The following is a 16,329-nucleotide window of genomic DNA, read 5'->3' as shown; positions in this document are numbered from 1 at the left end:
GCCAGCCGCCGTCGACCAACATAAAAGCAGCTCGAGTCACTTTATACATCGTGACAAATCACATGGAAGAATGCAGACAACCTGGTCGGTTTACTGTATCTGTGTAACTTGAATAACTGCTTGGCTTATCTTTCTGCAATCGCAGAAGTTAGTTCTTTTAATCAGCTTGCAAGATCAGGGTTTGGATTCAGTTTTTTTTAAAGAATTCACTTCCGTTTGAACTTTTTAAAAGTTTAACAGAAGAAAGGTGCTTATCTTTATCCATTAGTCGATCACCCATGGCACTGCACACGGGGAGTCAAGACTAAAGTGTAGTCTTCGGCCAAAGTGGAATTAGAAGCTGGGGAATAATTGACCCAGGGTGCGCATTTTAAAGTCCTCCATTCTGTCCTTATTTTTAAGTTATAATTTGATTTTATATTATTTATAGCTGAATAGCGAAACTTGGCGAGCAGAGAGATTGGAGTTGATTGGAGCCGAGGAGTTTTTGCAGTCCAGGCAAGCTGGGAGATGTAACTCTGAGGCATTACGGTGCCACCAGTGGTGGCAGGGCGTAATTACAATATGACGGTCTCCATTCTAAATGTGGACATAGGAATTTATAATGGTAAAAGTCAACAAGAAATGCATGCAGACGTAAGATTTTTAATCTGCAAGTGTAAATGTGTTTTTAAAAAAAAAAAAATCAGATAATGATCCCACTCTTTCCCCTGTCCCCTCTGAGAGATTAACCATTGTTTCATAGCGTCAGAAAAATAATCGTGCAGTTATCATGTATTGTTGCACACTTACGTTTTCTTCTGTCCTCAGGAGAGGCAGTTACAGAAGAAATTTGCAGAAATTGTCCCTCGCAGAGCCTCTGATCGTCTCCTTGTGAAACGTACTCAGCAGGAAGAACTGGTGAGTGATCTTTATTTTACTTCCACCATCTCTTGAAATCCGTGGTCAAGAAAGTGGGCAAGTCACCTACACCTGTGCCAATCCCATCGCCATCAGCAAGGGGGTGTGTGTGTTCTGGAATGATCAGCTCCCTAAATTTCCTTCTCCCTTCCACCCCTTCCCCACCCTCGCACTTCTTGTGCCTGTGCTTCCCAAAGCGGCTTGGTTGCGATCAGGACCTTGCTGGGTTCTATCTGTTTGCTGCTTAACCCTTTTGGAGGTTTGTGGCCACGTGCCACCCTAGGAAATAGTATTCGACTGGTACAGATGTCCGGCATGTACTGGTGCTAGTCTCGAGAGTACTGTGTCTAGATATTCCAAATGTTGCAGATTGTAAGCGCTATGACGTAGCAGTGCCCTACCTCCTCTCAGAAAAGCGGGCAAGTAATTCAGGTTGTGTTGGCTGCAAATAAAAGTGTCACTTCTAACCTAGTACTGTAACCCAACAGAGATTTTTCTAAATCTATCCTGTATCGTGTGTGTTTTTGACCCAAGACTTCTCTGATTTTCCAGTTTTCTTCTCTTTTGAAGGAGAGGCAGACTGTGTTTGGCAGACTGGGGGGCAACAGAATGAAAGATGGGTACTACTTTGCAGCACAGCGGCTGTATACGCCACAAGAAATTAAACATATTGAGGAAGAAGGAAGAATTCTTGCGCGAGAAGGTAAGCATTTACACCTAGATGTGTTCCTTGCTTCCATAAAGTCTGGTGGAAAGTTGTATTTAAAATGCTGCTCTGTAGGCCAGAGCAGGTCCATTTTCTCCATCCAGAATTAAAGACTTTAATAGGTAGCATGAATCGCTGTGCTCCAGCACATACAATGAGCATGCAACATATTGGCACCTATGCAGTTTTTTTAAAATACGCTCTTAACATTATTTCCAAGTCTCATTTTAGATTTAACAGAAAACAAATGAATAAATTCACACACACAAACTCCACATATTTCTATACCAAGTACAGTCAGTTTACAGTATGTTCAGATGGCAAGTCTGTTACGATTTTTTCACCTCTCTCTTGAGTTCAGCACCTCTGGACCACTCCCGTAGGTGAGCTCTCACTCTCTACAACCTGCCTAATATCGAGGTAATTTGTAGTTAGCCCAGTGGCCTGACCAAAAATCTCTTGTCGTTGTATTTCAGCTACTGATTGTTACATACCCTGACTTGATTTTTCTGAACTTCGGAAGGTACTAAATAAACACTTCCCTAAACAATAGCTTTGGCTGTAAACTGCCAAATAGATTTATTAAACAATAAATGGGTAAGTTAGCAGTAGCAATGATGTGCTAAATTTACAGGCTTGACTATCCCTCCTCAGAAGATAGAAAATAACAAATAATCATGTCTGCTGTGCTAAATTTCAGTGTAAACCAGCCCTTGCACCAGGCCCTGAATATTAACCTTACATGGCAGTTCATTGCTGGCCGTCAGAGTCTCTGGCTTATCGATATATCTCTCGTTCCACTCAAGGGGCAAAGAGATGCTGCTTCAAATTTGACTGGGTACAGGAAATTTAAACATGTACAGGAAACTGTGCTATCCGGCACCGACGGGACCGAGCTGTTGCCGTCCCATCAAAACTGCCGGACAAACCAGCGCTAATGTTGAAACACACGGCGATTTTGAGCTCCGTATCTGTCAACAAACCCTGTTGCTTACAGCTTCTAAACAGTCGGCCGTACCTTACAAGCGTCTCTGTAGCTTAGCAACAGCTTCAGCGAGACCTTGCAGAGCCTGACTGGTGAAAAAAAAGCAACGAAAAGAAAAAAAACCTAACGAAACGGCTCCTGATTTTTGCCGGTGGCTCGAGCATTCCGGACAGTTAACCTCCGGATAAACCAAAGTTTCCTGTACGTCCTAACTGCAAAAAGAGCTGTCAAAAATGTGTTCACACATGATGCTTGCATTTTACTTGATTGGTTGGATGGCTTGGTTGTTCCTGGTCTCTGGTACAGACATAACATCAGCTCTGGGATATTATAGAAACATAGAAGATAGGAGCAGGAGTAGGCCATTCGGCCCCTCGAGCCTGCTCCGCCATTTAATGAGATCATGGCTGATCATCCAAATTCAGTACCCTGTCCCTGCCTTCTCCCCATATCCCTTGATCCCTTTTATGTCTCAATATGCTGAGGCATCTTGTGTGAGTAAAATTGGGTTTTAACACTGTACTTATGTCTGAGTTTGAATTCAGTTTTAAAAATCTGGAACTAAAAAAGCTGGCATCAGTAAAAGTGACCATGAAACTGTCAGATTGTCGTAAAATTCCAACTGGTTCATCAATGTCCTTCAGGGAAGGAAACCTGCTGTCCTTACCCAGTCCGGCCTATATGTGACTCCAGACCCACAGCAACATGGTTGAGTCTTAACTGCCCTCTAAAGTGACCTAACAAGCCACTCCGTTGTATAAAACTACTACAACACCTTCACCACATGGACTGCAGCGGTTCAAGAAGAATGCTCACCACCACCACCACCTCAGGGCAACGAGGGATGGGCAGTAAATGCATCCTTGCCAGCGATGCCCACATCCTGAGAACTTTTTTTTAAAGTAGATAAATGTGCTTCATGTTTGTTACACTTTGTATTATTTTTTGTCAGCATAGATGAAATTGTGGCGTCTAGCGCTTTAAAACTGTTAACTTGTTGCGCCATAAAATTGTAATTGGCTCAAATAACTGCAACCTGTTAGTTATCCATGTCAGTGGGCTCAAATACAACAGTGTCCAAAGGCAGAACAATTGAGAGCCATGTCCCAACTTCATTCACTAGATGGATAGGAAACGTTCCAACCTGCAATTAGCAAACACCACAAGAAACATCCAATTAAATTATTTGGTTCTCCTCCAGCCCTACAACCTTCCGAGATCCCCAATTTTCATCGCTCCACAATTGATGGCCGTGCCTTCAGTCGCCTAGGCTCTAAACTCTGGAATTCCCTCCCTAAAGCCCTCTCCCCCTCCTTTAAGACGCTCCTTAAAACATATCTCTTTGACAAAGCTTTTGGTCGCCTGTCCTAATATCTCCTTATGTGGCTAAGTCACAAATTCGGTTTGATAATGTTCCTGTGGAGTGCCTTGGTACGTTTTACTACTTTAAAGGCGCTATATAAATGCAAGTTGTTGTTGCATGGTATTCAGAAAGGCAACCATTACCATCAGGTTCACTGTTTCTCCCCCCCCCCTTCCCAAAACAGAACGAGCAAGGCGTCGTCAACTGCGAGAAGAGAAAACAATACTGATGTCCAGTGTGAAAAGTGCCCTGAAGAGAAAGCATAATCAGCCAGCACATTCTCCAGTCAAACTGGAAGAACCTGACAAGAAAAGGCCTGAAGTGTAAGCAGTCTTCAGCTCTGCACTGTGGCGCTGACAATTTTACAAGCGAAGTGTTGACGTCTTAATTCTTAGTACCATTCTCATTTTATCCTTTTTGAGTGTTTTGATTCCTCCAAGAGCTTCCTCGATGGCTTCGTAGGTAAATTCGCTCCTGTTGGGATGCCGACTGATTAGACCAGAAAGGGCTCTGGTTCGACCCCTGGACTGTGCCGAGTTCGCTGATCTCAGCCGAACGCTACAGTTGGTTTCAGCACCCATGGGAGGGGGGAAATCAGCTGGGGTTCCTGCTCCTGATTGCTATCCAGCCCAGTGGGTGAGGAGAGGATTGGATTCGGCTGCGATGCCTGGTTAAATAGACTGCCAACACTCACTGCCTGGCTCCTATGTGAAAATAGCCACCTGGATGCAAGATATTGCTAACAACACCTGTGGAATGGTACTCCAATGGGAGTTGGCACCTTCAAGAGAGAAGGGAAGTAAATTGAGGGCAACCAAAAAAAAAAAAGTAGGATACAAACAATTCCTTGTGATTTTCCCACATGGTGAGCCCCTGATCTCAGCCACATGTGGGAGATGTTCCCTCACAAAACTTGGATGCTCCCGTGGCCTCCTACTTTGCACGGTGATAGTCTACCATACAATCACCTGCCTTCCCTGTCACTTGGGAAGTTCAGCAAAGGGGAGGAGAAATGCAGTGCATTTTTTTTTGTCAATGAATAATGCAGTACTTTGATGTAAAAACTCTTCATAAAACCAGAATTTCTCTCTAGATTATGACTGAACGCAGAGTTTTGTGTTTATTTTCAGGCATTATACTGATGATGAAGAGTGTGTTTCTATGTATAAAGGTTGGTAATATTATTTATAAACACTGATACTTTGATCATTTCTGTTGACTTAATGACTAAGGACAAATTTGTTCAAGCTTCTACAGTAACAGGAAGCTTTTTGCTATATCTATTTGAACAGCTAGTATCTTTGCATTGTGAAAGGTAACTTGCTGATGCTCCCAGAGCCTTCGACTTTAGTTAGGACCTTGTATGAATCCTAGTTTTGACTGGCATTTGTATTGGGGCTTTTTCCAGAAGGGAGAGATGAATGACCCAGAAGGTGGTGGGGGTCTGGAACTCACTGCCTGAAAGGGTGGGAGAGGCAGGAACGCTCATCACATTTAAAAAGTACTTGGATACGCACTTGAAGTGCTGTAACCTTCAAGGCTACGGATCAAGAGCCGGAAAGTGGGATTAGGCTGGATAGCATTTTTTTCGGCCAGCACAGACACGATGGGTCGAATGGCCTCCTTCTGTGCCATAAATTTCTATAATTCTGTGGCGTCGAAGATGGGGGTGGGGTGGTAAAAGAATGGGATAGAGGTGTTCCCAAGTCAACCAAGGAATCCACTGACGGCACTCAATGAGCATGTCTGCCAAGTGGATTGATCATGCGGTCTAAGGGGAACAGCCTGACTTGGGTGGTGGTGGTTAATTAGTTTGTTCACCGATGAAAGGGTCGATAGGGTAGACTTAAACATGTTTCCACTTGTGGGGGAGCCCAAAACTAGAGGCCATCAATATAGGATAGTCACTAATAAATCCATTTTTTTTTTGTATATGGCTGGTCCAGTTCAGTTTCTGATCAATGGTAACCCCCAGGATGTTGATAGTGGGGGATTCAGCGATGGTAATGCCATTGAATGTCAAGGGGAGGTGGTTAGAGTCTCGCTTGTTGGAGATGGTCATTGCCTGGCACTTGTGTGGTGCGAATGTTACTTGCCACTTGTCAGCCCAAGTCTGAATGTTGTCCAGGTCTTGCTGCATATGGACACGGACTGCGTCAGTATCTGACGAGTCTCGAATGGTGCTGAACAGTGTGCAATCATCAGCGAACATCCCCACTGTGGTTACAAGAGCAGGCCAGAGGCTGGGAATTCTGCGGTGAGTGTCTCACCTCCTGACTCCCCAAAGCCTTTCCACCATCTACGAGGCACAAGTCAGGAGTGTGATGGAATACTCTCCACTTGCCTGGATGAGTGCAGCTCCAACAACACTCAAGAAGCTCGACACCATTCAGGATAAAGCAGCCCGCTTGATTGGCACTCCATCCACCTTCAACATTCACTCCCTCCACCACCGGCGCACTGTGGCTACAGTGTGTACCATCTACAAGATGCACTGCAGCAACTTGCCAAAACTCCTTCAGCACCTTCCAAACTCGCGACCTCTACCACTTAGAAGGACAAGGGCAGCAGACGCATGGGAACATCACCACCTACAAGTTCCCCTCCAAGCCACACACCATCCTGACTTGGACCTGTATCACCGTTCCTTCACTGTCGCTGGGCCAAAATCCTGGAACTCCCTTCCTAACAGCATTGTGGGTGTACCTACACCATATGGACTGCAGCGGTTCAAGAACGCAACTCACCACCATCTTCTCGAGGGCAATTAGGGATGGGCACTAAATGCAGGCCTAGCCAGCGACGCCACATCCCATCAATTAATATTTAAAAAAAAATTTTAATCCAATAGGGAACTCAGGAGAAACGTCTTTACCCAGAGAGTGGTGAGAATGTGGAACTCACTACCACAGGGAGTAGTTGAGCCAAATAGCATAGATGCATTTAAGTGGAAGCTAGATAAAAACATGAGGGAGAAAGGAATAGAAGGTTATGCTGATGGGGTTAGATGAAGAGGGTCGTGTGGAGCACTGGCATGGACCTGTGGGGCCGGATGCCCTGTTTTGGTGCTGTACATTCTGTGTAATGCTCGTGCTTGAATGCGTTTGGATGGATAAGCAGCCAACTTCCATTGTGTTGGGTACAATGCTGAGCTAGCTTTAATACTACTTTCACTCAATTTTGCAATACATATGTTTACTTGAACCAATGGACGTTGTTTGTTGCTTGCAGTGCTGGATACTGTAAAAGTTCACAAGGATTCCTGGCCCTTTAATGAACCGGTGGATGAATCCTATGCACCGGATTACCACAAAATCATTGAGGTAAGTCAGATTAAAGGTGCAATTTATTTTTTAAGCAGCATTAAGTTTAGCTTTGTTGTTTACTGTTCCATAAATGTAATTTTTTTAACTCGTTAGCATGTACATTTAGCACTGCCTGGAGCATCAGGGCAGCCGTGCGACCTTTAGTGAAGATTTTGACTCAAAGAAATTGAAGTTTAAAACTGACATTGTATTACACCCAATAATGATGCTGACTGCCGCAAATGTACACCGTAGCAATTGAAATATAAGCAATTTAAAAAAGTGTACTGATTTAATTGTGTACCGGGGTTATTAATCTTTTAAATTGTTTCGATTCGATTCTCTCGATTTCAGCAACTCGACATTGCTGTGAATTTGTTGTGTAGCCCGGTCAGTCAGTTTCAATTAAATTATTTTGATATAAAACCTTCCTTCACTGCAAAGCTTAAAGGTCTGTAGAATGTAATGTAATGCCAGACTTGCTAAATTTACTTCAACGGGGAGGAGAAATTCAATACAGTATATGGTTTTCTCTCTTTTTTAAAATCACAGAATCACAGAAACCCCACAGTGCAGATAGAGGCCATTTCGGCCCATCTAGCCTGCACCGACACATATCCCACCCTATCCCCGTAACCCCACGTATTTAATCCCCCTAACACTAAGGGTCAATTTATCACAGTCAATCAACCTAACCTGCACATCTTTGGACTGAATGATGAAATTTAAATTGGAAAAGTCGGACGATTTACAACAGGCTAATTACATGAGGGGCTTTCCCTTAATGTCAATTTTGGAGTGTTTGTGGAAATCTAACTTTAGAACAAGCAGCTGAAAACCATCTAAACAAGATATTGTAATATGTACAGGAAATTCATGGTAATATTGTCCCTTATGTATATTCAGACCATGCTTTGTGTTGGGCCAAGAGATTTTACGTTGTATTTCTATGGCAATAAAAAATTCTCTCTCACATGTTTGAATAACTAATAATACAGTTGTAATACATGATGTGACTGTTAAATAATTTGTTGCAAAAACTGGGAAATTATATTCGACTTGTTATCGTTTGACTCGCTTGCAATTACGCAATCCCAGAGTTCAGCAATTTTTCATGAAAAAGCTCCCTTCTCTCGTCTCCCTTCATCAACTAATATACAGAGACTTGCAAAATAATTTTAATTGGTATTACGGGCACTGTTTATCCAATGCAAATAAATGAATGTACATTTTCCTCTTTTTTAATGGAAGTGGGGTGGCAAATAATAGTTGACTAACTTTTGCCTGTTGAAAGTAAAAGACTTTTCATATCTCTGGCAAAACCTCTAGTGCCATGATTCTCTAATTGTCCTGTATCAGTAACGTTTATTTCCATTTATTCATTCTGCTATTCATAGGAACCGATGGATCTTTCGACTATTGAGAATAAGCTAAGCGAAAAGAAGTACAACAGCAAATGGGCCTTTGTTTCAGATTTTAGGCTGATGTTTGACAACTGTGAGCAGTACAATGGGAAAGGAAACGGTTAGTTTGATTATCTAATCATCTAAAATGGTCGCATTAAATTCCTAGTTAACTTGAGAAAGTGTGTTCACTTTTGAAACTCGGCTGCTCCTAGATACTTTACATTGTTTTTTCTAAGTGCCTCTGAGCAAGGTTGGTGCTGTAATGCTGAGAGACGATGCACGTTTAATACCCAGTCTGAACCTAGCCATGCACGGAGGTAAAGGTCAAGGGCGAGCATCCTCAATGGTATGCTGCCGTGTGTCCCTGAACAGCCATTCCTAGTGGTCTGGGATCCACCACCTCGGCCTCAGAGATGCATAGCCAGGGGGTGTTGGGGAAACTATTTTAAGGGGACATATGCCCTCAGACATCAATTTTTTTTTATTTTTTTTTTTTTTAAAGGGTTTCCAACTATAAGTTTCCCTTGGTAGCAGTATTGTGTTACACTTGCTGTGTAGCCCTGATCATTACATTACACAGAATGGGATACAGGATAATTCAATGGCTTGGAATTAGCTTCAGGAACAAGACAATGCAAATATTGAAAGGTTGTCTCGGTCACCGGATTTTTGACTTGAAACAATGAAAAAAATGTGCTGGATTATTATATAAAAAGGTTTCTACTTCAGGCTAAAAGCAAACTAATTAATTTTGCACCCTTAATAATGTTTTAATATAGGTATGACATTGGGTTCTGGTAGAAGGAGAAGAATTGTACTGCAGGAAACTTTGTGCTATCCGGCACCGACGGGACCGAGCTGTTGCCGTTCCCTCAAAACTGCCGTACACTCCAGCTCTAATGTTGAAGCATACGGAGGTTTTCATCTCTGTATCTGACAACAAACACTGTTGCTTAGCAACAGCTTCTAAACAGTCGGCTGCAGCTGCAAGCGTCTCTAGCTGAAGCTGTTGCTATAGCTACAGACCTTGCAGTGCCTGACTGGGGGGGAGAAAAAGCAACGAAAAGAAAAAAAAACGGCTCCTGATTTTTGCCAGTGGCTCAAGCTTGCCGGGCATTTAGCCTCCGGATAACACAAAGTTTCCTGTATTTCAGTTGTATTTTGAAAATCTTGGATTTTAAGTGATTCATTTCCAACTTTTTAATTTGAGAATCTCTTTCCTACCTTGAACTTCAACTCATATTTAGAATACACCCTGATGGCCGGAGCTGTAGAGAGGTGCTTCAACAAAGCAATGGCCAAGTACTTTCCCAAAGATGAAGTGGACAGTGATGATGATTTCCAAACACACATTATGTGGGAGAAGAAGGACAAGCACAAGAGCAAGCCCAACCACGTGGCTAAGGATGAAACTGAGATTCTGACTGCAGCAACTGATCATGTTCTTGGAATGCAGAAAGTCAATGGTTTTGTAAACAGTCATCCAGCCAGTGACGTCCCACAGCTGATTGCTGATCCTAAGAAGGAGGGGAATTCTCAACGACAGCTTTGCAACAAGCTACCTTTGCCAGGTCAAACGCAAACTATGGAGGAGCAGGCAAGACCATTTTCTAGTTGAGACTTTCTTGAGTAATATATTTTGCCACCTTTATCCCTCCTCCTTTCTTCCCTGAGCTGTCCCGTTCAGTGAGGAGGACGAGTGGTTCATGCGGTAACCAACAATACAACTCTGTGATTGACTCCTAAGCAAGCCAGTCAGTTGTGAGGAGGGTTTTGGGGTGTGTGGAGAAATTGCTATGAAGAAGGCCCATCGACACCTTAAGGGCAGCTAGGGCTGAGTAATAATTGTGGTCTTGTCGGCTTTGCCCACATCCCAATAACTAACAAAAAAAATGCTTATGAAAGAAAGAGGCCCGATTCCTTTATTTCCCTCCCTCCTTCTTGCCAGTTCCTCCACCCATCTGGAGTGCTACTTTTGTGAGATGCTTATCTCAGACTTCCAGATGGAAGATGACCAGGCCCACTACTATGTTAGTTAAATTCAGGAAATGCAGGACTTCATAGAATCCTACCGCACAGAAGGAGGCCATTCGCCCCGTCGTGCCTTTGCCAGCTCTTTGAAAGTGCTATCCATTTAGTCCCACGCCCCAGCTTTTTTCACCATGACCCTGCAAATTAGTCCTCTTTTAAGTACATTTCCAATTGTTCTTTGGAAGTTACTATGGAATCTGATTCCACCACACTTTTAGGTAGTGCGTTCCAGATCATCATAATCCTCTGTGTGGTTTGATTGAACTGAAGGCCTGTAATCATTCAGCTTGTTTGAACTGAAGACTTGTACTCAGTTTGTTTTGTAACCTGAAGACCTGTACGTTGACGCTGGGCACACTAGATATTTGAGGGCAGTTATGCTGTTGTTGGGCGTTGAATTGGTGAAAATAGTTTCCCACTTGCTTGTCCTTTTATTCTCCCTCTTTACCCTTTATCACTCACTTAATTGGCGCCTTCAGGGGCAGCTCTGGACTGTCGGGCCTACTTCCCCAGAAAGTTCAATGCTGCTTTTTATTCAGCTGCTGAGTGGGTAGATCCTTACTCTGCTTTTCTTGTTTTTACATTTCTTTCTATCTTCCTCACCCAGCCCCAGCACCTGGTCTTCTCTCACGGCTTGGTGTTTCAAACAAAATGAGCAAATCACCACCAATCACAGCATGGATGTTGCCATTGGCTGACGACGGAACCTCGGTCTCCCAGTATTTGTCACTGCGCAGTATCAAAACAGATCATTTAATCTGTGAGCCACTGCACGAGGCACTGTGAACTGCCATCAATGGGCGATTGTGCCAACCTAGACTTATGGAGCAAATGAGTAATCTTCCACATAATTTGAAATGTTTTTTTTAAAAGCCTAGGATGGTTGGAAATGGCACATTCTGGGAAAATTGACGATGCTAAGGATCATGCTAGCAGATAAATGTGATACTCATGGCCAAAAAAAGGAAGACTTACATTTCTATAGCGCCTTTCACAACTTCGGGACGTCCCAAAGCGTTTTACAGCCAATTAAGTACTTTTTGTCGTGTAGTCACTGTTGAAATGTGGCAGCCAATTTGTGCACAGCAAGCTCCCACAAACAGCAATGTGATAATGACCAGGTAATTTTTTTTTAGTGATGTTGATTGAGGGATAAATATTGGCCAGGACACCAGGGATAACTCCCCAGCTCCTCTTCGAAATAGTGGCCGTGGGATCGTTTGCGTCCACCTGAGAGCGCAGACGGGACCTGGGTTTAACGTCTCATCCGAAAGACGGCACCTCCGACAGTGCAGCACTTCCTCAGTACTGCACTGGGAGTGTCAGCCTGGATCTTTGTGCTCACATCTCTGCAGTGGGGCTGCCTTTAGGGCACAAAAAGTAAACTTGTCAGTTGGATTGTGCTGACCTCATACAACATATAAAATTGGGGCAGGTTATTGCAGATTGTCTAATGACTGAACAAGACCTTGCAAGGGGGTGGAAATTTTCCTGTACTTTAGCTTCTGATCACGTGTGCTTAATTTGATTCTATCTGTGGTTACTAAATCGCATTCTCTTTTTTTCTCAACCTGTAGCAAAATTCAGCCAGTGGCACACGCCCAAGTTCTGAGGTCGTTCATCAGCCACGGCCTCCCAGTGTACCAGGACGGACTGTGATGGAACCAATACGGAAACGGTTTCAGCAGCAATACCGGATGCAGGTATTCGGAAGCACATTAATATTAAAAACATCACTCCTGATCTAGTGGCTTTCAAAAAAAATCCTTATTTAATTTTGAAATAATTTAATAAACCTTAAGTTATTTGTCTAAACTGTTGACGTACCACCAAATTATCTTGTTGCTATCCCGTGTGAATTGTAGCAACTAAATGGCGTTCTTGCAATGCAAAAATGTTTTTTAATTTACTAGTTAAAATTTATTAAAATGAAATCACTGGTATGTAGAATACTGATCTTAGAGGATACATAAATGCCTGATTGGATGACACTGGGTTGCCCATTGTTCTTTCACCTCTGGATTTAATTTTTAATTTATCCCAGTCTGATTTGAATGGACCCTCTTCTTCCTGTTGGAGTTGGGGAAAATCTCAACCAAGTTTCCTGTGGGTGCAGAGGCACAGAGCGGGGCACAATTCGGCACTAATTGACAAGCTCACTTGAGAGAGGTTGTAATGACGGCTACTGTGGTAAATGGAAAGATTCATATTGAGACACATTGTTGGGGCAGAGTATTGGGAGCTTTAACTTTGCATCTGTTCCCTGCTATAACTGACCTAGAAGGTAGAAAGTGTTCCATTCCTGAGAGCGGACATCCTTCGCTTTGATGAGTATATGAATTTACCAGCAAGCAAACTCTAAAAATGTACCGATTTTTCTTTTTTTGGTATGAAGAAGAATCAGGAACCTGAAAAAGAATGAAGGAAAGATTTAGTATTGGACCTTGTTATAATTGAGGGCAAAATCTGTATACTTCTTCTGCCCTGAAAGTTTCAAGTTGTACTTACTTTCTATTTCATAAACCACCTTTTTCCCTTTTAGCAACAATTGTTGATGAATGGGCCAGCGGCACCTGCTTCAGCTGGATGTAATGCTGCAAGTTTACAAACAGCCAGTCTTTCATCTATCGGTCGTGGAACAGCACCTCCTCAAACTGGTATGCCTGCTATCCCTACTAATGCCCAGGAACCAATGCATTCCCCTGTCTGTAAACCAAATAGGTCGACAAACCTGGGCCTTCCACAGAATGAGACAGAAACTTCCAGTTCCCACTCGGCTACTGCTGTCCCAGCGATACAGGGAAACAGAGGAACAACTGCACTGCCAAATGTGCCAAGTGGTGATTGTCACGTGACAGATTTAAATCAGACTAAAGGACCAGAATGGCCTGGATATTTGTACCGCTCCATTCCCCACCCTCAACACAGACTACCAGCAGGAAAGCCTAATCCTGTGTCCTCTCGGGGCACGTCAGTGGAACATACAGGACCTGCTGTGCAGAACCATCCAACAGCAACCAACATCTCAAGAACTGGAACTGGAAGCCCTGTTAAAAATGAGACTCTACCCAACACTTGTGGAATGTCTGTTAAATACAGCGAACCACTCCCAAGTCAGCCTCCAATGCAAACTTCAGTTTTTAACATGCTTAAATCTTCCCACAATCCTCTTGACCAGACATCTCAAAGACTGCCTGTTAAAGGTAACCCATTTTGATGCCATAGACTGTTGTATGAATTGACTTTATAACTAAACATTTTGTTGTCGTCTGGATTTTTTTTTTTATCTTCACATTAAAATGTGATGTTTCGTTTTTGTTGATCACTTAATATTTCCAGATCTGTGCTCCGCCTGCTAAAATACAGCAAAGTTTATTGGGTGTACAGTGAAATGTAAAAATTTGAAGTCTCAGAGCAGGGGGAAGACCGGCTTCAGTCACGTTCTGCTCAGCCCCCATTCGTTAAGTTGGAAGGGAGTGGATGTTCCAAGTACAGGCTAGGTATGTTCCAACAAGAGGGAAGGATAAGGGAACCAAAGCAAGAGCTCCTTGGACGACGAGGGAGATAGAGAAGACGATGAAACAAAAAAGAGGGTGTATGATGCATGTCGGGTGAATTCTTCAAGGGAGAACCAGACCAAATACAATAAGTTGAGAGGGGAAGTGAAGATGAAAATAAGATCGGCAAAGAGAGAATATGAGAGTATGGCAGTTAACATAAAAGGGAACCCAAAAATCTTCTACCGGCATGTAAACAGTAATCGGGTAGTAAAAAGTGGGGGGGGGGGGCCCTTTTAGCAACAAAGAAGGTGTTGTATGCTTAGAGGCGCAGGGCAAGGCTAGAATACTCGATGACTACTTTTGTATCGGTGTTTACTAAAGAGGCGATGCTGACAAAATATTGGTAGCACTGGAAAAGGTAGAAGCAATGGAAGGGGTGAAAATTGATAGACAGGATGTACTAGAAAGGCTGTGTATGCTTAGAGTAGACAAGTCGCCTGGTCCAGATGGCTTGCATCCCAGGTTGCTAAGGGAATTGGGGAGGAGATAGTGGAAAGGCTTGCCATAGTTTTTCCAATCTTCCCTAGATGCGGGGGAGGTGCCTGAGGATTGGAAAGTGGCAAATGTGACGCCATTGTTCAAGAAAGGGTGTAAAGACAATCCTAGTAACGACAGGCCGGTCAGTTTAACATCAGTGGTGGGTAAAGTTTTAGAAACAATAATCAGGGAAAAAAATTAACGGGCACTTAGAGAGGTTTAAGCTAATTAAGGAGAGCCAACATGGATTTGTAAAAGGAAGATCATGTTTGACTAACCTAATTGAATTTTTTGATGAAGTAACGAGGGATCGATGAAGGGAATGCAATGGATGTTGTCTACATGGATTTTAGGAAGGTATTTGACAAAGTACCACAGAGAAGGCTGGTTAACAAAATTGAGGCTCATGGAATAGTTGGGTCAGTGGCAGCTTGGATAAGGAATTGGCTTAAGGACAAAACAGCAAGTTGTGGTAAATGGCTGTTTTTCAGACTGGAGGATGGTAGACAGTGGTGTTCCCCAAGGGTCAGTGCTGGGGCCGCTTTTTTTTTAATATATATATAGATGACCTGGATATTGGAATAAAAAGTACAATTTCTAAATTTGCCGATGACACCAAACTTGGGGGTGTGGCAAACAGTGAGGATGATACCAATCGACTGCAACAGGACTTAGAAAGGCTAGCAGACAAGTGGCAGATGGAATTTAATACAGAGAAGTGTGGGAAGGAACAGGGAGAGGCAATATAGACTTAATGGCACAGTTTTAAAGAGTGTGCAGTGACAGAGGGACCTGGGAGTTAATGTGCATAGGTCCCTGAAGGTGGCAGAACATATTGAGAGAGTGGTTAACAAAGCATATGGGATCTTGGGCTTCATAAATAGAGGTATTGAGTACAAAAGTAGAGAAGTTATGCTGAACCTTTATAAAGCGCTGGTTAGGCCACAGCTGGAGTATTGTGTCCAGTTCTGGTCACCACACTTTAGGAAGGATGTGAAGGCCCTTGAGAGGGTGCAGTGGAGATTTACCAGAATGGTTCCGGGGATGGGGGATCTTAGCTACAATGGACAGGTTGGAGAAGCTGAATTTGTTTTCATTAGAGCAAAGGAGGTTGAGTGGTGAGTTGATAGAGGTGTACAAGATTATGATGGGTTTGGACAGGTTAGCTGGGGAAAGGCTGTTCCCACTAGTTGATGGTACAAGGACTAGGGGACACAGATTTAAGGTTTTGGGCAAGAGATTACAGGGGGGATGTGCGGAAAAACTTTTTTACGCAGCGAGTGGTGGTGACCTGGAACTCGCTGCTGATGGAACTGGTGGAAGCGGAGACACTCAATGTTTTCAAAAGGAAATTGGTTAGACACTTGAGGGAAAGAAACTTGCAGGGCTACGGGGGAATGGGACTGACTGGAATCCTCTACAGAGAGCCGGCACGGACTCGATGGGCCGAATGACCTCTTTGTGACTCTGACACTCTGGGTAAATAAGGTTCTCCTGAATTCTTTGTTGGATTTATTAGTGGCTATCTTCTGTTTATGGCCCCTAGTTTTGGATTCCCCACAAGTGGAAACATTTTTGGCTTTATTAATAGATAAA

At 43.2% G+C, this 16,329-nt stretch overlaps 1 protein-coding gene across 2 annotated transcripts in view; it reads left to right on the top strand.

The window, feature by feature from the left end:
• The window catches only part of LOC147107141 (uncharacterized), a 79,414-nt gene that overhangs the window by 50,170 nt on the left and 12,915 nt on the right, over positions 1-16,329 (top strand). Inside the window, exons 8-16 of one of the 2 annotated variants that reach the window (XM_086008252.1) lie at positions 811-900; positions 1,453-1,603; positions 4,139-4,277; positions 5,085-5,125; positions 7,186-7,277; positions 8,657-8,783; positions 9,913-10,262; positions 12,274-12,399; positions 13,239-13,899. In XM_086008252.1, coding sequence (XP_085864378.1) covers positions 811-900; positions 1,453-1,603; positions 4,139-4,277; positions 5,085-5,125; positions 7,186-7,277; positions 8,657-8,783; positions 9,913-10,262; positions 12,274-12,399; positions 13,239-13,899 — 1,777 coding nt within the window. The remainder of the gene's footprint in view (positions 1-810; positions 901-1,452; positions 1,604-4,138; positions 4,278-5,084; positions 5,126-7,185; positions 7,278-8,656; positions 8,784-9,912; positions 10,263-12,273; positions 12,400-13,238; positions 13,900-16,329) is intronic. The other variant, XM_086008253.1, reaches the window with a different exon arrangement.

Source organism: Somniosus microcephalus, chromosome 15 (genome assembly GCF_052327205.1).
Source record: "Somniosus microcephalus isolate GS21.2 chromosome 15, FLI_Smic_1.0, whole genome shotgun sequence".
Lineage (NCBI taxonomy): Eukaryota > Metazoa > Chordata > Chondrichthyes > Squaliformes > Somniosidae > Somniosus > Somniosus microcephalus.
Note: the sequence above shows the minus strand (reverse complement) of the source record. Positions and strands in the feature narration are given on the sequence as shown.